Source organism: Hesperophylax consimilis, chromosome 16 (genome assembly GCF_061612785.1).
Source record: "Hesperophylax consimilis isolate HC1 chromosome 16, BYU_Hcon_1.0, whole genome shotgun sequence".
In the NCBI taxonomy this organism is placed as follows: Eukaryota; Metazoa; Arthropoda; class Insecta; order Trichoptera; family Limnephilidae; genus Hesperophylax; species Hesperophylax consimilis.
The window spans coordinates 33,153,249-33,178,252 of NC_142851.1; the positions used below are offsets into that span (position 1 = coordinate 33,153,249).

The 25,004-nt window shown below is 35.5% G+C and overlaps 1 protein-coding gene across 1 annotated transcript in view; it reads right to left on the reverse strand.

Annotated features, from left to right (window-relative positions):
* Positions 1-2,709: 2,709 nt before the first annotated feature.
* LOC149417082 (putative Rho GTPase-activating protein CG5521) overlaps positions 2,710-25,004 on the reverse strand; it is a 56,757-nt gene continuing 34,462 nt past the window's right edge. Inside the window, exons 17-32 of the mRNA XM_089640755.1 lie at positions 24,562-24,716; positions 24,079-24,204; positions 23,256-23,423; positions 22,897-22,993; positions 22,054-22,241; positions 20,822-20,977; positions 19,749-19,974; positions 17,750-17,891; positions 17,539-17,653; positions 16,892-17,067; positions 15,902-16,096; positions 15,400-15,526; positions 15,156-15,311; positions 14,597-14,755; positions 13,622-13,874; positions 2,710-6,337 (exon numbers count right to left, since the gene is read on the reverse strand). Coding sequence (XP_089496881.1) covers positions 6,033-6,337; positions 13,622-13,874; positions 14,597-14,755; positions 15,156-15,311; positions 15,400-15,526; positions 15,902-16,096; positions 16,892-17,067; positions 17,539-17,653; positions 17,750-17,891; positions 19,749-19,974; positions 20,822-20,977; positions 22,054-22,241; positions 22,897-22,993; positions 23,256-23,423; positions 24,079-24,204; positions 24,562-24,716 — 2,744 coding nt within the window. The 3' untranslated portion in view covers positions 2,710-6,032. The remainder of the gene's footprint in view (positions 6,338-13,621; positions 13,875-14,596; positions 14,756-15,155; positions 15,312-15,399; positions 15,527-15,901; positions 16,097-16,891; positions 17,068-17,538; positions 17,654-17,749; positions 17,892-19,748; positions 19,975-20,821; positions 20,978-22,053; positions 22,242-22,896; positions 22,994-23,255; positions 23,424-24,078; positions 24,205-24,561; positions 24,717-25,004) is intronic.

A 25,004-nucleotide genomic window follows, 5' to 3' on the forward strand; every position in this document is an offset into this window, starting at 1 on the left:
CAAGATAAAAATTCTAATTTATAAATATTAAAGCATATTTCAAATACAAAAATTAACAAGATAATTTTATCTAGTTTCTAAAACGGTATTTGTTTTTATGACATCTTTAAAAAGAAGAAATATAAAGCACACTTAAAAAATCTTGGAAATATTCCGAAATTTCAAGTTTGTACAGCAAATAACCTACCCTCTTCCGCTATATAAAACTGTCAAATATCAGTTTAGTCAATTGTAGATTATTGGTAAAGATTGGTTGTTTATATAAGGCTATAATTGTTTAACCGCAAATTACACACCATAATTATTATTAATTTACAATTGACAAATGGGAAAAAGGGTGTTTCGGGATGATTTACGCGGTGACAGATTCTCAACTATGGACGATATGCAAATTCACTCTAGACAGAACTATTTTGAACTATGTCACTTTATTTTAAAGATTATAGTTAAAATAAAGATTGAAATGCTTGGTTTAGTAGAATGTTCTATGACTCTGACAGTGACAGAAAACTTAGATTTTAAGCAGAGTACATATTATAATACATTATAAATATAGTTTACATTAAATAAGATAATAATTCACGTGCATATTTATTGATTTGTAAGTACGCCAGCCCTTTGACTAAAAGGTCTTACAATGTCTATTCGATAGAGAAAAATAAAATGTTGACAAACTTTCAGTCAAAAAATTATTATGCATAGTACTTGATTCAAACGGTGATGAATATTTCATTTTAAATACAGTGGATTACATAATTACAAAATATAAATTGCAATCAAATCATCACAATCTAGTATAAAAATAAATTTTTATTTTACAATTTTTACCTACGTACGAAATTAAGTGAAAAACGATGAGTAACATATTATTCTAAAGTTTTATGTACATTTCAAAGCACTTTTAAATGAAAAATAATTATGTTAATTAATTACAAAAGTGGTAACATTTGAAGGATTAATTCAATATTAATTGTACTCGAGGTAAAATAAGTTAGTAAATGTGATGTTAAGGGACAGTAGTATCGTTACAACAAATTGTATTTCTTATTTTCTTTGTTAAACACACTATTTTAATATGTAAACAAAATTTAGAGCGATCAACCAATTGGATGTTCACACCGTGCCAACTTTTATGTTTATATTTTGATGCAATATTTCATTTTATATTATTATAAAGGTATCGAGTGGGATGATGGACTAGCGAAGAAAGCGGCGGAAGCACCGCTTGCAGGATCCGAGCCAGCCGTAGGAGTGGCAGCTTGCCACACCAAACTATGTACTGAATGGCGTGTCAAATCCCAGCACTGGTAGGAATGGGAGAGGGCACCCGGAATGAGATGATTGAAAGTACTCATAAATGGAGCAGACCATAGATGAACCAGGCAACTACTTAATATGGACAGTGCACTCACCGTGGAAACTGGTAGGACTATTAACGGGACACTGCCATCGGAGGCACATGCAGCTGTTAGGAGTGGAAGACACCAATAGATGCAGGAAATGTGAAGAGGATTAAGAGAGTCTAATTCACGTATGGTGCCAATGTCCCGCCCTGATGGGAACAAAACACAGATACCTGGGAAGACACATTGTGGAACCAGGAGACATAGAATATCTAATAACAACCCTGGTGAACTTTATCAAAAGCACCGGGTTACTGTTAAAGGAATGAGGTGAAATGGGAGAAAGCACAATGGGCCCATGGCCTGAGTGCTCACGGGAACTATGATAAACCACCTCCGCTATATCGAACAAATATACAGGGTGTATCGGCACGTACCCGACAAAGTTTAACCAGCTACTCTTTAGCATATTTGGAGTAAAAAATCTTATGTGCACTTTGCTGTCCGGTAACGTTTTTTTTTAATAAAAAATTTATTATTCATATTTTCACCACATGTCACCACTGTTTTATCCTTTGTCAAAGTTTGAAAACCCATCTGGCAATATTTTATTCGAATTCCGTTGAATAATGTACGTGTGTACCTATATTGGCGCGCTTTTACAATCACAACGAAATGGCACGGCACCATTTGTCTCATTTTTAACTATTATTATTTAGTGTGTGCGAAAGAGCGAAGACGCTTTTCAACATACTTGCTTATAACAGCTGTTGAACACGAAAAGCAATGCCAATGACAGTGATAAAGTGTGGAAATTTTTGATTTTTTTGTTTTTAATTGAAAAAAAAAATGCTACAGGACAGCAAAGTGCCCATAACATTTTTTACTCCAAATGTGCTAAGGAATAGCTGGTTAAAGTTTGTCGGGTTAGTGCCGATACACCCTGTATAATTTTTAAAAGTACTGGCTTGATGGGCGCATTCATTTGGTTGATAGATTGATAATAGCAAACCTCCGATAGAAGAAGGCTCCAGAAGAATATTATATTTGCAGACTGTTCCTTATACAACTGCCATAAATCTCCTTCAGAAATATGTAAATAATTTTAATAATCATTTAAGTCAAGCAAAAAAAAAATATATATGTACATATTTATAATTAAGAATTTTGTAGACTAAAAGAATACTGGTTAATTTTTTAGTCAATAACTTACTGCCAAAGACAAAGAAAGATCTAATGTTAGAATGGAAGCATTTGGAATATTTTTTGTACGGAATTTGCTAAATTTATAAGAGTAGGGTCAAAATGAAGAAAAAATTATCATTGCACTAAGAAATAAATAAGATGAGATTCAAAGAATGGAAAGCATTGGAAAGAAATAAATTATAAATTATTAAATAGTTAACTAGCCGCTAGGTAAGAAAGTAGTTAATTTTTATTATATTTCATCAATTTAACTATGTATGTACATATTATAAATCAAAATAATATTGTTATTAATAAGATACAATTTGATTATCAATGATATACCCTTGATAGAACTGTTTGTGTTGTAGGTACACAGTGTTTAAACATTGAAGTTGATTGTACAGCAGATATTTAAAATATTTTATTACATTTCAAAATATGTACATAGAAAAGACATGGCTGTTTAATGAAACACTTTTTTTAAAATATACATACAGTGAAAATCGCTTACGAAGTCCCATTTAAGAAGTTTTAGCTAAAACTGCTTTCCGCCTAAGAAGTTTTAAAAGTTCTGCAGTGAATCCATCACAAACGAAAACTACCGGCAAAATATAACTGAGAAAATGTATCACTTTGTTATTATTGTCTGCATCCCATTTAAGAGGTTTTAGAAGTTCGTCAGTAAAACCATCATAAACCAAAACTAGTGTCACAACATGGTGCCTGAAATGAACCTTTTTTAGACAGTCATAAAATGTACAACTTTGTTGAACTATATCACACGAGTTACACAGTGGCGGCTCGAGATTTTTGTGTTTGCTATGATTGAAAAATACGAAAGTATTGATTTTGTTATAGCCAGACACAATAAAATATTTGAATTAATTTTACCTATGCAATTTAAAAATAATAATACTATTAACCACGTGTACAACGCTAGAAAGAAACCTTCATTTAAAAGAATGCCAAATTTGGATCTCACATAAGAGGTGTTTTTTTATCTGGTCCCTTAGAAAACATCTTAAGGGAGTTTCACTGTATTTTGCGCCCCATCATCATTTTTAAATAATAACAATTGGATAATGAATTGGTTTTTGTGGAAAATCACCTCAAGGGCGAACCTTGTTTTAAAGTAAACTCGGCCAAAATAAATTATTTACATCGTTATGATATCTACCTACATACTGTAAATATTTTAAAGTTATTAATATTTTCACAATAAATAAAAAGTTTTGATGCCGAAGAACTGATTATATCTACAAACTTAACCTAAAATATAATTATGTATTTTAATGGAATGTTTTAAAAATATATATTTAATCTATAACTGTATGTACATTTAAAGTGCCTAATTGGTAAATCTCCAAATTATTATTATCATAATTTAATATTTTATATCCATAATTCTAATATGTATATTTATTAATAATTAAAAGAATAATTAATGCCTTAGAGTAGGGTACAATAGAATATTAAATAAGAACCGTGTATTAAGTAGATTGATAAATAGTTTGTATATCTTAAGGTGCTTCTTGACATAGCAAAAAAGTGGACGTCATTCTATAAATGGATCAATTACATTCTGTTTTCTCTGCTCATATGAAATATAACATACAATCAGCAAAGCGAGAGGACCAATTTTCTAATAACATGTTATTAAATCACGATTTTGCCAGTGGAGAGAAAAAGTGTGGCAAGTCGATTAAAAGGGCAAATATAGGGAATAAACATGCTCAAAATGTAAATAAAAAGAGCAAGTTCTGTCTCATAATGATTTCCAGGCATCGATGGAAACATAATATAAATTTTATTGGAAGATAAAATTCTTTTATTAAATCACCTTTATTACAATGCATTTAAGTTGGTTTTTATAGCTTTTTATAATTAACCCCTCGAGGTTAAACAATATATTATTATGTTAGTCACAAAACCTGTCAGATTTATTTAGAAATATTTCTGCTTGATATGTATTCAAATTCAAATATTTGAAGCGAACATATGGTCAACTTAAAAATGTAAAGCTTGGTGTTCTCTCTTTCTAAAACTGTTTATAACATATCTGAGAATAATAGAAAAGGAAATAAATTGAGCTTTATGAGGAAGCGTCATTTGGTGTCATTTATGGCACAATGTGACTCAGCGGCTTTGGATGTTTCGTGGTGGAAACGCCACTATGTAACTCGACGAATAAAAGAATATAATTCAATGAATACAATATTCTCCTGCATTGTTTAGGATGGATTCTTAATATTATGGCAGTTTTTTATTTAACCCGTGAACAAATAGAGTTATTTGGAAGTGAAATTTACTGTCTTCAAAACATTTTTGAAGAATGATGTCATTTTTAAAGGAGATTCCTCGGAAAACGTTGGAGTGAGAGTAAAAAATACGACAATCTGAGCAAGATCAGAAGAGTATGGTGGATGTGGAAAAAGCTTCAAACCGAGCTTTTGAATAGCCGCTTTTATAATGTTAGCAATTCGATGGTGTTATCCCCTATGAATGCTACAAACTTACTTATGCTTCAACATTTTTTTTGATAATGTTTTCGTTGAAAATTAGTCCTCTTAAAAGTGTAATTGAAGATTCAAATAAAAAATGTTTAATGTAAGAAATAATATACATATTGTGCATACAAATAAATAATAACTAACAAAAATAAACATATCACCCATGAGGGATGAAACACAACCACAATAATAAACATGTTCTCATTTCTTCTCTCTAATCTCAGTTTTGAACAAATCACCATTAACTTTGTTAAAGTATGTGACGAATCGACAATTTGTTCTTGCGAAATGGGACGCAATCACATAGATGAGCAAAAGCATTATAAATTAAAAACAATAATATGATTTGTTAATGAATATTATTTATGTTAGTTAGCAAAGCTATTCTTATAAGGTTTATCAAACTTAACAATCAACATCATAACAGCCAGACACTTCACATACATAATGATAAAAATAATTTGAATGTATATTTGCTTTCGTTCTGCTAACAGAATGGCACCCGCAACCTTTCGACTCAAAGTCAAACACGTATTATATCATTATGCTACCGAGTTAAACACATTATTGTGTTAAGGTTTAGATGCTTTTCTTATTAAATCGGATATTGGTTGCCATTTTCTACAAATATTAGCATGTATTAAGTTATTCTAATTGGTGAAAGATACTTGAATCCACAGATAAACTTGTGCTTGAGACTTTTGTCTGGCAGCCATCTTTTGGAATGAGTCATAGATAAAATAAAGCTAGAAAAGCAGATTCCCAATTCAAAAAATGCCACTCAATCTTAATTAAAATCTATGTTTTATGATGCAGCAAAAACTCTCAAATTATGAAATCTGATAAGATAAAAATTTATTTTTGTTCCTTTGAAAAACCTTATAAGAGTTTCAATTTATCTCTATATTGGTTAGGAAACAAGAGATATTTTCGGCTACTAAACAATTGTTGCAAAGAGTAAAAAAAATGATTCGTCGCTTAATTTGTTTCACTATCGATGCCGTCTGGTTGTGGGCAGCGTGGGGCTATGCGGCGGCGTGATACTTCCCGAATTCTGAGCGCTCTGTCTGTCGAGGTTGATCGCGGTGAGCTGTTGTTTGTCGGAGGCATGCGACGGTCTCTTGAAGGGGCCCAGCCGCTTGTGCGGGCGTGGCGAGAAGCCGTGCTGGGCCGCGGTCTGCTGGGAGACTTCCTGGGCTGTGGCGGTCACCACCGAGTGATTGATCCAGTTGGCGATGTTGCGGTTTTGGACGGAGCTACCACCGTGGTCTAAAAGCGCTGCGGCTAGACTGGATTCTGTATTGAAGAAATGGTATATGAAATGAATGTTAGACAGTTTATATGACAGCATCAAGGAATAAGAATTCTTCAGAGGCACTTGATAAACAATATGATTTAAGAATAGACATTTTTAAATCTTTATCAATAATTGCAGGTAATTCCAAGAATTATGAAATTGAAATGGGTAAAAAAAAAACCTCTCCATTGGTTAACGCAACCACTTATATAAAGTTTAAAATAGAACAAAAATTATGTATGATGTTTTCCTAAAATTTATCATAATATTATGTATCATATTACTGGGGTCCTTTTTAATCACTAAATAATGCTTAAAACTGACGTTACTTTTACTGTATATTCACAATATCAAAAATGTTCTCTGTAGGCGGTATAAGTTTGAGGGCTTAAAGTAAAACAATATGTATTATCTACAAAAAAATATATCAATAATTGAAGGGTTTAAAGTCAAATCTACAAAAAAACATACCATACCAATAATATTTATGGTATGTATATCTTTTTGTAAATAACATTATTTGACTTCAACCCCTCGAATAAATGATTATTTTTTCGTGGATAACATTGTTTGACTAATCCCTAGAATTATTTGTAGATAAAGTTGTTTGACATTAAACCCTCGAGTTGTTGCCATGTATAATATTTAATGACTCTTTGAGTTTATAGCAAAAGAAACATTGACAATGCTTCTATGGAAACTGCAAGCAATAATTTAGAATAAGAGTTAAAATTTAAAAATTAAATAATGCTAATTAATTACAGTATTTATAATTTGGAGAAAATTTAAATAAAAATGAAAAGACATTGACAGATTGACAGTAACCTATGAAACCATAGAAAAAATTGAAGCATTAGTGGGCTGGAGATATTAGCAGACAGTCAAGAGAACTATAATAAAATACCGCTGTTAAACAAACACTTGCTAATTGAATTTACAACAGTCTATTCAAGACCCAGGTTCATTCCACAAAGGATCCTCTGCACAGCATCCCCAAAACACATTCACGGACCACCCCACATCCGTTGATGTCGCCCAGTTCTAATCCCAGCTGTTGGCTGTTGGAACTGCCTGTTCGCGGGTGTCGTGTAGGTCCAGTCAATCCCTTCCTTGCCGACCGCAGCAGATGGAGCAGTTTCTCTGTTGGCCGTCAGAGGCGCGAGGAGCACCTCGGGCAACGGATGAGTGAACCCATTAACCAATCATACACATTGTCAAAGTGTATGATTACAAATTGGCGGGAATTTTTTATTGACAATTGAAAGTTAAAAAATGATTTATATTTTTTAATTGAATAAACGGCATAAATAGTGAAGTGAGAGTTTTCTTATTAATTCCCTAGTTTTGAGTTGAAATGTCCCGTTAATTTTTTTTAAAGTTTTCATGTTTGTTATTAAAATTTTTTTTTTTTTGAAAAAGCTATGTTTATTTCAAATATAAATATTTCAAAGATAATTTTATCTAAGTACTTTCTAAACTGGTATTTATTTTTACGACAACTTCAAAAAAAGTAACATGTAGCACATTTTAGATACCTTGGGAGCATTTTGAAATTTCATCACGTCGTTGGGACTTGTAGGTAAAAATATTTTAATACTGGAAGGGTTAAAACCTACCCTACATAATTATAATCCATATATTTTATGTAACCTTTTTTATTTAAAACTAGCTGTACTCTGCCACGCATTGCTGTGGCTCAGTCTAACTGTGCAGATAGAGAAACAATAGCTGTTGTGTTGCTTTTACGACCGACAGAAGGCGCTGTTTAAAAGAAAAAGCATGTTTTTTCCGTTTTTACCTGTCACAAGTGACATCTACATTTTTTTTTTTTTTTTTTTTTAATATTTTTATTTATTTTATAAAATACAGTATAATGTTTAAATTTACATAGTAAGAACATATTTCAATAAAAATTAACATGTTTACCTTTACAAGAGTCTAAAACTCGTGTGTAAAGGGAAAATAATAAAAACTTAACATACATATGTAAATAGAAGAAAAAAAGAATCATAAAAACATATAAAGTGAAGAGATTTTAGTTTTTTTATACAATAATTTATAAAATAATATATTGAGATATCATCGTCATTCTAATTCGTTAAATTATTTATTGTAGTGAAGTTAATTTTATTTTTAAATTTATTAAAGTCCGGTTCTAATCTCATCTCAGTCGTTAATTTATTAAACCATACCACTCCAGTGTACGTGTAATAGTGTTGTGCAAAACTGGTATGCATTAATGGAGTCCATAAGCGACCCATTGTATTTTGCCTATTGCTCTCGACACGAACCATGGCATGGTGTGACTTCTTATACAGATCTTTGTGGATTTGAAGTAGCGTATTTTTCGTATATGTATTTTTTAGTGATGGGACTTGAAAATCTTGGAAAAGTTGTAAGGTTGGGTAGTCTGATGGTTTTTTTATTAAAATTTTTATTAACAGCCTTTGAGTGATTTCCAGCGGTAAAAGTGATGATTTGTAAGCTCCCCCCCACGCAACGATACCATACTGTATTATTGAATGGGCTAGAGCGTAGTAAATATTTTTAAGAATTTTTAAGTTAAGTATATTTCTTAGACTAATAAATATGTAAATGAGTTTTCTTAATCTATTTATGATATTGTTTATGTGAGTTTTCCACTTAAGTTGACTATCTATTATTACACCTAAATATTTAATTTCATTTTTATTTCCTATGGATAAACAGTCATTATTTTGGCAAGTAGATTTTTTTGATATGCATTTTTTTGAATGTATTTTAATATTTAATGTAATAAAAGGGTTTATTTTGTTTATACTAAAAATTATATAATATGTTTTTTCAATATTTAATGTTAATAAGTTTTTATCAAACCATTCTTTTAACGTATTGATATCATTGTTAGCAATTATTTCAAGTTCATTCAATGAATTCGCTTGAAATATAATTGCAGTATCATCTGCATATGAAATGAGTTTTCCTGTTAATGGTAATTTAAAGATATTATTAACATATAATATGAATAGAAGAGGGCCCAATATGGTGCCTTGTGGTATTCCAAAGTCACTTGTGTTCGGTTCACTGAGAGTGTTATTTATTTTTACATATTGACTTCTAGAGTTCAGGAAACTTTCTATCCACATTTTGGCATTATCTATAATTCCTATTTTGTTAAGCTTGTAGAGTAATTTTTTGTGACTTATGCTGTCGAAGGCTTTCTTTAGGTCTATGAATATTGCAAGAGATTTTTTGCCTTTGTCTAGTGCTTGATGTATTTTTGTTGTTAAATCTATGATTGCGTCCTGTGTGCTTATTTTTTCGCGAAATCCAAATTGTTGGTCACTCAATATATTATTAGTTTCAATAAATTTTAGCAGTTGCTTTTTTGCTACCTTTTCAAAAATTTTTGAGATATTTGATAATACTGATATAGGTCGGTAGTTATTAATTTCTTTAGTATCACCTGATTTAAAAATCGGTGAAATAATAGTTTTTTTGTAAATAGATGGAAAGATTCCCTTTTTAAGACTATTATTTATGATATGTGTAATAGGTTTTTTCAAAAAGTTAAGATTTTTTTTCAGAATTTCAACGGTTATCCCATCAAAACCTGGTGCGGACTCAGTTTTTAGGTTTTGTATTATAACAACAGTTTCTTGTTCGGTTATCGTTTCGAATGTTTTTACCGTTTTATTTAATGAAGCTACTGGAATTCCTGATGTGGTGGTATTATCTATGTTGTTAGTTATTTCGTTTGCGAGATTTTTTCCGACATTTGAAAAAAAATTATTGAAAGCATTCGCACATAGTTTTGGGTTATCAGAAACTTGCATCATATTATTGTTAATGTGCAGTTTTAAAATGTCACTTGTCTTTCTTTTTTTATCAATTATTTCATTTATTGTTTTCCAAATTTTTTTACCACTGTTACCTGAATTTAACATCTTTTGTTTGTAGAATTCTTCTTTGGTCATTTTAATTAGTGCCGTTAGTTTATTTCTGTATTTTTTAAAGTGTAAAATAATCGAATTATTTAGTGGGAATTTTTTTGTAAGTTTAAATAATTTTTCTTTTTCTCTAATGGAAACCACTAGACCATGGGTAATCCATGGTTTAATTTTTTTGAATTTTTTTTTATATATTTTTTTGTGTATTTCACAGCTTGAATCTTTTATATGCTTTTGTAAGGTGTCATGAAATTTTAAAGCACTATTATTTACATCTTCTGTGCAGAGTATAGATTCCATGTTTCGTGAGACAGTTTTTCATGAAGTATTTGTTGGTTTATCGATATTTTAGGCATGTTAGATTTATTACTATTATTAATGTTTTGTTTTTCTATGTTAAGGTTAAGAATACATGTATGATGGTCCGTTATGTTGTTTCTCCATATTATTGTTTGAAGATTATCAATGTAGTTGGAATTACACCATATGTGATCAATACATGATGGTATTTGATTATTAAATTCTCTAGTATATTTATTAATACAGGGTTTAAAATTTAAAGCGGTCATCATGTTAATATAATTGTCCTTTTCAATAGTGTGATTATTTTCAGCAATGTTAATATTAATATCGCCAATTAGAAAATTATTTGTACATTTATTATTTAAAATAATATTATTCAATTCTCCAATAAAACTGGATATAACAGCAGAGTGAGTCCTGTATATTGATATTATTTGTATAGGTAGTTTATTATTAATGCTCAGTCTTATAATAATACAGTTTGCATTAGTCATATTCGTTTCAGTAAAGAGTACGTCTTTAAATATCGTCTTCGTGTATATAACAATACCACTATTTTTGTTAATATAATGTGAGCTCTGAAAGTAGTTGTAATTGGGGAGAGTTGGGATGATTGAGTTGGTGTTTAAATGTGCTTCAGTCAGTATGATTATGTCAGGATATTTGTTTAATAAATTTAGGTTTACTAGAAAATGATCAAAATTTTTCTTTATAGATCGTATGTTTAGATGCATTACGGTAAATGAATCTGGAGTCGTTTGAAGTATTGTGTTACAGTCATTAGAGTTGTCACAAATTACATTTTTTACGTAAAAATTTTTTTCCAGATGTTGAATAATGTAGTCATCCATTTCTAGTTTTAGCAAAAGGATTAAATAATATATAAGCGTTTGATGCATTTTTGTTCAGTGAAGCGAAGGAATATATTTTAAAAATATTATGATATTGGTAATCGTATTGTATATAGTTTTTAAACGGTTGTGAAATGTTTTCTTTAAACACATTTAAAGTTTTGAAGAATTTAAACGACATTATAATTTGTAGTATACAATGAGAGTTTTTCGTAAATGGAAATAAATTGATATGTAAATTATTGGGAATTAATATACAGAATTTTATATAAAGTACTGAAGGTATATTATAGTTTTTATAATACAATCTAACTAGTAAATTAGTTTTATGATATAGTCAGAATTCTATTTTTTCCAAAGCTATTTTAAGCATTCTTTGATAATATGGGCAAGCTTTATTATTTGCTAGGTGATTTGTTGGTATTTTTAGATTGAATCTTTCATTTGTTGTGGCACAATTTTTACATTTTGGAGAAGTTTCCTTATTTTCACAGTCCTTGTAGGAGTGGTCTCCTGCACAGTGCATACACGACATTTTATTTGTTACCTTTTGTAGGCATCTGCTTGATGTGTGCCCAAATTTAAGGCAAAAATAGCATTGTACGACAGGATTTGTGTCTTCCACGTATATTCGCTGATACCCCAGGTTGATTTTTCCTTCTTTTATTATTTCTTTTCTGACTTTGTTGTTGATTTCGACAATGTAGCTAACATTGTCATTAAATTTATTTTTTATTATTTTTTTAATTTCAAATAGGGTACTTCTGTTTAGACCTTGAGTTATTATTTTTATGCCTTCATTCTGGTTGATTATGTCCTCAACAAAGTCCTCTTTATTGTAGTCATTGGAAATTCCCTTGAAGATCATTGTAGGTTGTTTTTTCTTTATTTCTTCTGCATTTGCTTCCCTGATAATATAGATACATAATATAGGTATGTAAAAACACATATGTATTCGACTGCAACGTTGTGTCGAAATTTCAAAGCCATCGGAGATTCAAGATTTTGAAGAAACGAACATTTACAATTTTATTTAAATTTGTCTAAAGAGACGACACTATCTCGACTTTTCTTTTTTTAAACTTTCTTCAGGCAGGTAGGTACCATAATATTTATATATTGAAATAATGCCGTTTAAGAAAGTCCAAATAAACACCACGTTTGAAAAAAGAATCTTTACTGAACCTTTAAAATGGTCACCATCTTGAAACGGAAAAGGTACAGACAGATGAAACGCAAAACGGTCGAGTTTAAACAGGACTTCACCGGAGTCACCTAAAGGGGAAAGAGCCACACTGTTGTCCAGCCTCCTTCCAAGCACAGCGAAAAGTAGACAGACAGACAGACAGACAGACAGACAGACCAACCAACCACCAACAAAAGACCTTAAAATGTTCAGGCCCGACAGACAGTTCCCATAACTAAGTAAGACGCAAGCACAGACATAAGTTTTTCAAACAAATTTCAATATCCCTCTTTAACCAGGCCAAGCAAATGAATGAATTAAAAGACATGCCAGAATGGGTACTTGGAGTCGGGACTGTTTGTTTGCTATCCAGACGAGGGCTCTACCATCCGAGCTATGGGCTTGTCTGTTTTCTCAGGAGATTTTCTAATGGATACACAATAAGAATAATTTTTATTTATTTACACAATAAAAGAATACAGTTCTCTCTCAATCATTCGCCAACCCAAAAACCGGACAAGTTTCCAATAATTAGTGAAACAGTAAAAATTAAAACATATATATTAAAAACAAACAAACATTGCTATTGATCTTTTGTTAAATTAAATTATTTTTATTTAAAATTAAGGTGTCACGTTTACGCTTGCGAGAAGACTCGATTTTGTAAACTTGTTCAAACAAGAAACGTGGCAGAACGAAAGAAACAGAACCACATGCGACAGTTGCTAGAATACACAGAGGACTAACCGAAATGTTCTAAAACAACAATAATGAACTCTGGTGACTGGTAAAATCGTCAGTTCTTGCAAGCTACACGGCGGTTAGAGTAAGATACGTGACGGACTATTGAATTTGACATATGAATATCGGCGAATTATAGAGCTTGATTTTGTGCTTTCAACTAGTGAAAATAACGGATCATAGTAGTTGTCGGATAATCAAGTAGCGGATTATTGAGAGTGGCTACACATTTACATTTAATTTCTGGATGAGTTAAATGTGGTGCAAATTTACCTTTAGCTTGTCGCAGTGCCGTGGCAGGGAGCGGCGAATACACCTTGCCAATAAACTGCTCAAATGTGGTGGGCTCTTTATGCTGTGCTACGACGGCGTCCAAACTTCTGGCACGCTCTGAGTAGGCGTGTTGGTAGAAGGTCATGGTGGCGCGGACGGCACGGCTCGCATTGAACGCCGTGGCGCGCACCAGCCCGGCGGCCGTCCGCAGGGGTAGGACACACTCGTCGAATAGCGGCCCAAACATGGGCACCTGGGGAGATAATAAAAAATAGATTATTAAGCTGTCAAGTAAATATATATTACACTTCTGCTGTACAGTACAAAATGATTACACTGCGAGATTATTTTTGTATAGAAGTATTTAAAAACAGCTCACAAATAAGGAAACCATGTCTATGAAACAAAGAAAAGAAAGAAGAGAATGATACAAATACAAATTTTCTCCCTTTGATTGTAAGAAATAACGAGCTTGACGATTGACAGTCTTTTTGAGGAGAGGAAAGACTGAACATGGGCCATCAAGAGATCCATGTTGAGGGGAGAAAAAACAGGGAGACCGGTAAATCATCTGACAGCCGAGGTGTTGAACTCAAGAATGAGTCGTAGAAACGACCCATTTTCATATGACAAATGTTGGGAATTTTCTATTGTATCTTATCTTCTTCTTGTTCTAGGACAGCAATCCCACCTGACAACTGTGCTCTAGAGATTACAATCTGTTTGTTAAGATAGGGATAAATGGACCGCCCGTTTCTGCACAGAGTCAAGGGTTTTTTAAGTACTTTGGAACTCAAAACCAGAAGGGACTTTCAAATTCAACAGTGGGGCGCACTTGCAATTTGTACAGGGTCAGCAGTTGCAGCTGCTTTCGAGCAGTTTACTTGAATTTTTGTATTCCCCCATGCAATTTTCTACGCTATTTATTGTGTTTTAGTAAGAAGTAAGGTCTACAACGTGGTATTGTTCGCTTACGTCCTGTTTCCTGGTGAGCGTGCATCTCACCAACTGGCCGGGCAGCGGGTACAGAACTATCAGCACGTCGCAGAACTGCGTGGGCAGAGTGTCGCGCCGATACGGGCGCCAGTGTTCGCTCCAGACTATGTGAACCTCGTCGTTGCCAAGGTGACGGGTCTGAAACATTAAAACAGAATATAAATTCACAATATTACCTTCTATAACAATTTAAAAAAAAAAAACCACCATGAGCAAAAGAGATTTCCGGATTTAGGTTTTGGATTCAACGGCACTCATTCCAAAAATCGTACATCCAAATATTAACTATTTCACATTTTATCCCATCTTTTAAGGTTTTATAAAAAAAAAATTTAAATCGTCAAATTTATAAATGCGTGAATTCTGTATGTTAGTTGTATATGGTCTAGTGGAAATGTCTATAGTCATATTTAAAAATGCAATTTTTGACACGCAAATATTTGGAAAACAATTTAAAATGTCGCCTACAAGCAGACTATTAAAAATGAGCCATCTCCCATTGGATACCTAAAAATAAGTGAGATTATTTAAGACTCACCTTATTGTGGATGGCTTCGGAAGTATTGGACGGCATCCTGGTGGCCACGTGGAACAGGGCTTCCAGGGTGAGCGTAGCTATATAAGGAGCGCTAACACCCCCGGAGCCCCCTTTCTGCAGGCCCCCTAAGAAGCCATTGTGCGATTCCAGCTCCACCTTAAAAAAAAAAAAAAATTGTATCACTTAAACTCAATACCTTATTTGAAGAAGCTTCTTAAAATGCATAGTAATAAACATAACTTACCTCCCAGGCCAGGGCAGCGAGGAAGGTTTCGTAGGCCGGACTGCCACTTCGGTTGGATAGGATGGCTTGCCGGTCTTCTTGGCCACGTGCCACATAGATTACAGCCACCTTGTGGGTCTCTCGACACCTGCAATAAAGACAGACACATTGAACAAATCAGCAAGAGCAATATAAGAAAATGGTGCTTGGCAGAAGTGAAGAAAAGAAAAGAAAAAATTCATATAAACTCAGTTCATACTTTTCACACCAGTATGAAAAATTCTGCAGCGTTCCACAGGGGTCACATCTGGGACCACTATTGTTTTCCTCATTTATCAATGGCATAATGAACTTAGTTGCTGATGAACTTAAAATAAACAAAACTCTTACTAATCTCAATGAATGTTAAGGGAGGTCTAAACATAGGAGTTTGGACAATATGGAGAAGAGCAAAGCATTCTTAGGCAAAACGTTGGAACTATGTTTTCGGTTTGGTAATGGTGGGTTGGAGCTTCAGTATTACCTTTGGGCGTCTAGGTTCCTCAGCTCCCTCAGCAGGCGGTCGGAGCGCTTGAGCAGATGCACAGCCCCGCGGCCCCAGCAGCCCACGAAGCCCAGCTGGCTGAGCAGCAGGCGGCACTGCCGGAACACGGGGCTGTAGTCCGGCAGCTCCGCCGACTCGGGCGTCAGAGACGACTCTTCATCGGGATTGTCCAGGCTGCAATTACAAACATTTTCATGTTTAGTTTGGGTTTAGTGATCTGAATAAGTTTTTCCCAACCTTCCCCTTAACTTACTTCAACCTCATTATCATTCCTAAATGGGGATGGCATTGTCTCGTTGTCTCATAGTGACACATGATATGTCGGGATCATAGATAATAGAAACAGAAGGAGATATGGCATGGAAGCATTCCGACTGTCGCCGAGCTACGACCAAAATGTACGAACTATCAAAGCAGCGGAGCCAATGAAAAGTATGCATTTGTTACATAGAAGCAATTTATAGTAGTGTGAGTTAACAATTTTGGTGACACTTTTTTGCGGTTTCATAGTAATAACGGTTCATGACATCCATAGTACTCATAAATGGACAGGGTAACTACTCAATGTGGATAGTGTACCCACTGAGGGAACTGGTAGGACTACTAACGCCAACTCAGGCAACACATGACTTGGGAGTGGAAAACACCAATAGATGCAGTAAATATGAAGAGGATGAAGAGATGCAATGATGCAATGTCCCGCCCTGATGGGAACAAGGCTCAGCTACATGGGAAGACAAATTGTTGAATCAGGAAACATAGCCGAATATCCGATGATAACTCTGATGAACTTTATCAAAGCGGCCGGGTTACTGTCAAAGGAATGAGGTAAATAGTACAATGGGCCCACGGCCTAAGTGCTCACGGGAACTGTGTAAACCGTCTCCATTTTATTAATAATACTAATGGTTCATGGCCCATCTCCTTATGGTTGGGACGGTGTAGTACCACATAACATGACTTGCTTACTTCATGAAGAAGGTGTTCTTAGTAAGGTAGTCCGTCTCGTTGTTCCGGTGCGACAATATGACGGAGATGGTGTCATCCTCCATGTTTCCGGGCAGTGGGGAGGGCGCCGGCTGGTTCAGGCACTGTCCGTTGTGCTGCAGCACCTCCGGGCTCGTGTGGCTGATGTACTGAAGTAACTGCGAAAACAGACCCGAGGAAATGGTTAATAATTGTTTGTGTTATTTTGACCGCCGAAAGTTTCTCACCGATTGTTGATTCTGACATATTGACAGTTGATTTAATGATTAAGAGCTGTTAACCACTCGAGCGATAGCGATTTCCGGGCGTTCAGTTTTGGATTCGGCCATGCTCATTCCAAAAACCATACAGAAACATAAAGTGCTTACTGTGGTTTAAAGCCAATGAATCAACATATATTTAGATCAATGCTAGGAACAAAACAGTCAACAAAGAATGACAGGATATAAAAAAAGACAGCTACAGCAGCTGTTTGGTTGCGAGTGAGGATGAAAGCATTTTAGTTTTGACATTTTGAGTATTTAACAATGATTGGTTGCGACGCGGGTCATGTACGGACGTGGAAGAAGGACCAGTGAAGTCAAGTTAAAAGTTTAGTGCGCCTTTTCTAATTTAGAATAAAAACTTACATGATCGAGTTGGTGTTGATCTGGGGGGGATATCCTGAAATCAGGCAACTGGTCCGGGGGGAAGGGAGGGGGCAGCGAGGAGAGGTGGATGCCACCTGTTGTCACAGTTGTGGTACTAGAACACAAACACATTGATCAGATGCTCGTCTGGAACCTTTACATGACTTTGTACGTCAAGAATTCAATTCGAAGTGTTGAATGGGTGGCTCACTTGATGATGGAGGGCATGGGCTGAAGGGGCTGCGGGGCGCAGCCGATCTGGGGGTCACAGTACAGTGCCGAGGCATCCCAGCAGGACTTGCCTGCGAGGTCCCTCAGGATCACCCGCACTTGTTTGTCTGCTGTCACCAGACCTGCAACACAAAATGTTATGTTATTAAATGCAATATTTATGTCTTCCTTATTAAGAAGAGAAGGTCCTGCAATTGAGAGCTCTATCAAAAAGTCGCTTTAAATAAAGACAAAGTCACTGTCAATAATTTTAAAAATAATCAATCAGAAGCAACTATGTAGAATCTTCCCTCTTGGCCACAATAAATGAGTTGAGTGGATGAGTTTGTGTATTTAGAAGGTATGTTTACCAGATGGGAAGGCTGACAGAGATATTGAAAGAAGGGTAAATACAGGTAACTCCATTAATGGAGAACTGAACACAGTTGGCGTTAACAAAAAATTGTCCAAAGAAGAGAAGTTAGCAGATCACAATGGAGTGCTGGTACCTACCCTGATGTATGGAAGTGAGGCATGGAACTGGCAGAGAAAGAATGAAAGTAGATTGAATGCTGTAGAAATGAGATCCCTGTGGCGTATGTGTGGTAAAACTATGTATGATTATGTGAGAAATATGGAGATCCACAAAGAATGCAAGGCTGATGTAAGCGTAATGAGTAAGATTAAGAAAGGGACGCTTAAATGGTTTGGAATGGTTTTTGGAGGAAGACATGGCACGATCAAGTCAATCAGATACTTGAGTCAAGCCACGTCAAGAGTCAGAATAATAGAAGAGTATGTATGAGACTATGTATAAAGTTTTATGAGGCAAGAAGTGTGTGCCAAAACTGAGTTGTTTGGCGGTCCGTCCTCTCTGTCTACCCCTGCGGTAAAAACGGCGTGATGGTTAGTTAGTTAACTTAACCTTGTAGTGGTAAGATTCCAGTAATATTTAGTGATAACCCCCAGAACATTATTAATTTATTTATCATTGAAGTGAAGTGACAGAAGAGAATATTTTGATCTTTTATTTTTACATAAAATTGTTAAAAAATTATCAGTTTGAACGCTGATATATCAATGTTGATTCTCGTTAATGTTCCCTACCATTAGATCAAGGTTCCCTAATATGTATTAATGTAACAATTATACTACGCTTTCAGGCTACAATTTTGTTATAAATAGATTAGACACCACTGGTAACTCGTATGCTATGTTAGCTGATATTTGTAATGTAAGTTTTTAGATTTTCACGGCCAAAAGCATTTTTGTTGTTTGTTTTTGGGGGTTATGCCGTGTTTGTAATGTCTCTATGGAAATATAAATTTGTACTGATTAAACATTTTAGCAGTGCTTATAATAATGAGGTCACTGCATGAGAGGTTTTTTGATTTTGTTTCTTCTTTTAAAAACTTTGTACTCTCGTGTATTCTTTTTTCTCGTTAACTTATTTAATCTTATCTTTTTTCCCTTCTTTCCATATTGTACTATGACTGTCAATAACTTTCATGTATGTAAATCGCACCTGTTCCTTTAATTCTCAATAAATAAATAAAAATTATGGAATCTCTTGTTTTCACTTGACTTCACCTGACCCAAAATATTGTCTTTGTTATTGTTTTAAACACTAACTGCAAAACTTACTAACTAAAAAAAGAAGATTCTCACCAAGAGAGGTCACTAAGGTCAAGATGGCTGATTATAAAGGGGTGTTGGTTTTTGTACTGATTTGTTGCAGCGCCTACTTCTGCTAAGTTCTGCTAGGATTCTTGCAGCAGATTCTCCATCTTCGTGTCACCTGTTTCTATACTTCATTTTATTTAACTTAATTTCAATTTCAATTTGTAGTATATATTTTTTTTTTGTATTATCTGCATTAACTGTAAAGCGCCCCTGAGGTGATATCTCACAAAAGCGGGCTATACAAATCATCCAATAAATAAATAAATAAGTGAAGTGACGAAAATGTTGCCAGCAAGGTATGTTTGTTAGTTAGCTACCTGGCGCCACTCCTCCGCCCGGCATCTCCAGTGCGGGCAGCTCCACGAGGGAGGCCAGCACGGACTCGCTGAGGCGGAACATCTGGACATGCGGAGCCGTAAGGACGGGCGTGCCGAGCTCTGCGCCCAGCCCCGGCGAGTCGTCGTTCTCGCTGACCATGGACGACAGCTGGCAGCCGCCGTTCAGCGGGAAGTGGCCGAGGAATAGGACCAGCTGCGTGCAGATCTGTGGAGAATTCAGTATGTTAAAATGGTCTATATAGCTGCTGTAAACTCTCAATTCATATGCCTATTGAGCTATCTCTCGTGTTTAACCTTCTTTCCTTGACAGTAGCACAACCCCTTCAACATAGTTTACGAGGATTGTCACCAGGTGTCTGGCAATGTCTCCTGGTTCCACAAAATCAGGTATGTGAGCCTTCTTCTGATCAAAATGCTTCACTTCTGACAGCTGACGAGAAGAGAAGAGAGACAAGCCTCCTAAGGCCTTTCTTCCACAGGGATACGATACAAGTATCCGATACTCGACGATCAAGTATCTGCGCGGACGTTTGTACACACTACCGACATTTTGTTAACTCATCGGCAACTGCAGTCTTCCGCTGCGGTTGTTCCCACTAGCGTCATAGTGATTTTAAATATGGCGTCACTTGTGTCAGACATTTTGTAAAAATATGTGTGCCTTAGATCAATGCTAGAAACAAAAAAGTCAACAAAGAATGACATAATATAAAAATGACAGCTGCAGCAACTGTTTGGATGCGAGTGAGATTATGAAAGCATTGTAGTTTTGACATCAGAATCAAACAATGATTGGTGGCGACACGGATCTCATAATTTCAGTAGCGACATGTACGGCCTGTGTGCGACGAGTTGTTTGCGACACGAGTACACACAATGATGAATACTTGCATATCCCAGTGGAAGAAGAGCCAAGATGGCAGTGTCCTGATAACAGTCCTACTAGCTCCTTCAGTGGGTCACAATTTGGTTTTTCTACAACAAATCTAGGGGTGGATATTTCGAAATCATCTGAAAGTATTTATTGACGGTATTAAAAAAATTATATTTACCATTCTGGCCCAAAGTTTAACATCAGTGGAAGAAGCCATGGGGGTTTTAATGCCCATGTTGTCAAGTTGGATGTGCGGATCGAAATCCTCGTCCAGGGGAGACGAGAGGCCCTCCAGCTCCGAAGCGTCCTTTCCTTTCATCACCACGTACAACACCTGGAATCAAACAAACAAATCTCACATTACAAAGGGTTCTACTTAAATAAATTAGCTACATGGTTTACAACTCGTTAGTTTGGACCACTGGGGATGAAAATATAAAACAATATACAGTAGCAGTTCTGTGAACAGTAAACCTTGTGTCCAAAAAATGTATTTAATTTTCTCTTATTTAAACAATCAAAATCAAAGTTTCCACTGAATCCTAAGATTTATAAGTAGGTACTTAAATACTTACCTACTTCATTAGAAGCCATATAATACATAAGGAAATATACAATTTGTCCAAAGAAACCGGTAGTGACCATAATATTGATTATTCCGATTAAACAGCTCACAGCGCTCATGCAAACTCTAGCGGGATAAAAAGACAGTAACCAAGAAGGCCACCATCTGGAAACGGAACGTAACAAATAAATTTACAGACCGATGAAATGCCAAATGGTCGAGTTAAAAAAGGACTTTGCTACGCTCAGTCAATAAACCCAATGGTTAGCTATGATTTTCAGACATATCTAACAGTCTTTTAGCACTAAATTCTAGGAAAAATGAATGAGAACCATAAGGCAAGAACCCTGAACTGGAGGTCACCGAAAAACATAACCTAACAGGAGCCTCAAACGGCACCTGCGCTAGTAAAAACCTCAAGGGCGCTGTATAAGGGTACATATACATTTGCAAACCAAAACACAAACCGTACCACGAATTATGGGAAAGGAAAGAATCAACTGCAAGCGGCATTTCGCACAATTTGCGGTTGCTTCGCTTCTTTCCCATAAGATGAGGTTCAGTTCGGCAGTTCGGCTCGTGGATGTATACGTAGCATTACGTGTTAGGTATTTTCAGCGCCTTGTCATGTCTACACCCGGAGCGGGCTGCCCCAATTGCGCCTTCGTCGGCCACGAGTGGAAGCCACCTATAGGCAGATCGAGGATGAGGTGGACTGACTTCGGAGCAAGATGGGAAGACCTAAAAGCTGGAGAGGAAGCTAAATCCCACTTCGGGATTGCGGGGAGCACCATGATGACGAGTTTCATTGCCAGTGGGGAGAGTCATATATATCATATCCTCACCTTGAACACAATCAGCATAAGTGATTGCTTTCCAGCTTTGGGCACCTTGAGCAGTGCCTGCACGCCCATGCGGATGCAGTACTCGGCCAGGCACAGCAGCAGGCAGCCCACTAGGGTCTTCATTGAATCCCGCCCGGTCAGCGGAGACAGCTGCGCCAGGCACGCACAGATAGTGCACACTATGGTCTCTGGAATGGCAAAGGAAAAATATACTAAAGTGAGGCAGAATATAGTCAACATCCTGGCAATTCTAATGTGTTCAATACAAGATTAGCCAAGTGGTAATCCAGTAAAGGAAAACAACGCTCCGCATGGCTTTCAAACCTGACTGGCACCAGACACCTTGTACACAATGTATACAATACTGGAATGGGAAATTTGCTTCAGGATCCATGTCTTTTAAAAACAAATATGTATTGTAAATTTTCTTTATAAAATAATTATAATTTTTTGTTGATAAATTAGAGAGACGTTCAAAACTTTACCTTTCGAATGAAAATCTCTAGTAATTAACATTATTGAAAAATCACAAATTTCAAATATGGAATTGAAATAATATTTTGGTAAAAATGATTAAACTATATGCAAGTACCATAGGTTTATCGTTTGTTTGAATTCTTGAAACATCAGTTCCAATTTTGAAAATGACAACTAAAATAATTTTCTGTTTAAATATTTATAAATATTATACTTAGGTACTTTATCACTTGTCAGAATTCTTGACGCCATCTGTTTCATTTTAAAAAATGACACTAATTTAAAAACTAATCCGAGTTTATTGAACAAGAGTTACAATCAGTCACAGACAGACCCACAACTGAAATTAGTATGCTTGATGCTTACCAGGTAGTTCAGGGTACAGTTCCATCATTCTGTCAGTGTAGTCGGCCAACAAGAGCAGGATATCACTAGCCACCTTTGCGATGCTCTTATTTCGCATCTGGAAATAAAAATATCAATATTAGGCAACAGTCTTAGATTACCATTTAGTTATAGTTACTATAATTACCACTTATAAGTTACCACTTATCAATTACCACTTACTAATTACCACTAACCAACCATGTGTGAGATTGGTATTTAGAATCCAAAAAAGTCTAAAACCGCAAACTCCGAACCCAGAGCGAAAGACAGTAGTTCTATAATTGGTAGATTAAGTAAAAAAAAGTACAAGGTACGCAAATGAAAAGAATGATTCTCACGGTTAAAGCTTGCAGTATATTCCTCACGCAGTCAGGAAGCCGGTGACAGATCCGTCTCCCGGCCAGGATCTGGTGGCAATGTGCTCCGAGGGCGGCGAGGGCCTCGCAGCGAGCCAGGGCCTGCGGCTCCCGTCGACACGCTCTCACCAGGATGTTCAAGACATGTTCCTGTAATAAGAACAAGGTAAATGGTTAGAATTTAATTGTATGCATATGTTTTTTTTCTGACTAGCAATACTTGAAATAATATATTTGGAGAAAAAATTCAATTGGCCTAGCAAGTAGAGTTGGGCCAGTTTTTGCTCTAGATATTGATCATGCTCGAGATGAAATAAAATAAAATGCTTTCATGTGGTACTTAAGGCGATGCACTGTGAAGAAATGCAAAATCAACTGTTTTTGGTTTGAAAATTTGATCGCTTAAAAATATTACAGATGCTTTATTTAAATACTGCGAGTAAAACACATCTTGGCCTTCGCTATAATCGAGCATTTTTAAAGTCTTTTTATAAGGCTAGAAAAACTGCTCTGAAATGCAAAACCTCCAACTTAGGAACCTCTTTTCGGATATGGTTTTGTATAATGTGGCAAATTAAGTTTTATAGGTTATGAACGGAAAACATTTTAATATTTGTGCCTGATCTTCAAAAAATAAAATAAAACATGTTTTTTGGCATAAATCAAAACAGGCGGCTGATGTTGAGCGGGAATTTCAACCTTGTCGTCTGCGTAAGGAGTGCATGCTTTCGCCCGATTCCGAATGTTAAACGACGAGGTGCATCGCCTTAAGTTATTATGTAGGGTTAAGCTGATGATAACAAACCTTCAGGTCAGGACAAAAGACGGTGGTGTACTCAAGGGCATATGGCTGCAGCATGGGGGCATTCATGAGGCTGTCAGGTAGGCTGAGGATGGAAGCCAAGAAGGTCACGGCTTCTGTTCTGGGACACTGAAAAAGAAACAATTACGATTATACCGCCACATAAACTTTTGATTTTGAATTTAGCCATGCATGAATCAACTCTCGGTGTCAACGTGAAATTTTCACCGTGCGCCCATTTGATTCTATGTTCGTCTCAACTTCTTTTTTAGAAAAAGGATATTTTTGTTAATTGTACCGTCTCACCAAATAAAATTTTAATATATTCAAAAAAATAGAATATATTCTACCATATGTAGTTTCCCAGAATAGCTAGTTATATTCAGAGAAATGATTTTTTTAAATACATATAACCTTAAGGATATGCTAGCATTCAAGAGGTTAAAAGTGCACATATTTTCTTGCATAAGCATTTAATGAACTTACATTAGGCCCAATATCCGTGGAGTTAAGTACAATGGTTGAGGCATGGACGAAGTCCAGTAGGAGCAAGGAGTACCCGTCCAGAGCGAGGGACAGGTAGCGGGGGGCGGCATGCTTTATCAGGACGTCCACCACACTGCGGTCTTCTCCCGTCAGACCTGGGAATGGAAATTACAAATTAGCTGGTGGCCAAAAATCACTTTAAATCAAAAAACCTACATTTTTGTTTGCCTATTAAAACTCGTAAGAACTCTACTCAGACAGGAGTACCGAATGGTCATGAACAATTGCGGCTCCAACACAACCAATAATAATTGCTAAGCAGCAATCTTAAAACAATACTCAAGAGGTTGCATTCACGCTATTTTGCTGAAAATGTCGTGACGTCTCGCTGTGTTGGGTTATTAAAAAATTCATATCATATTCACAAACCATCTGCATCAGCA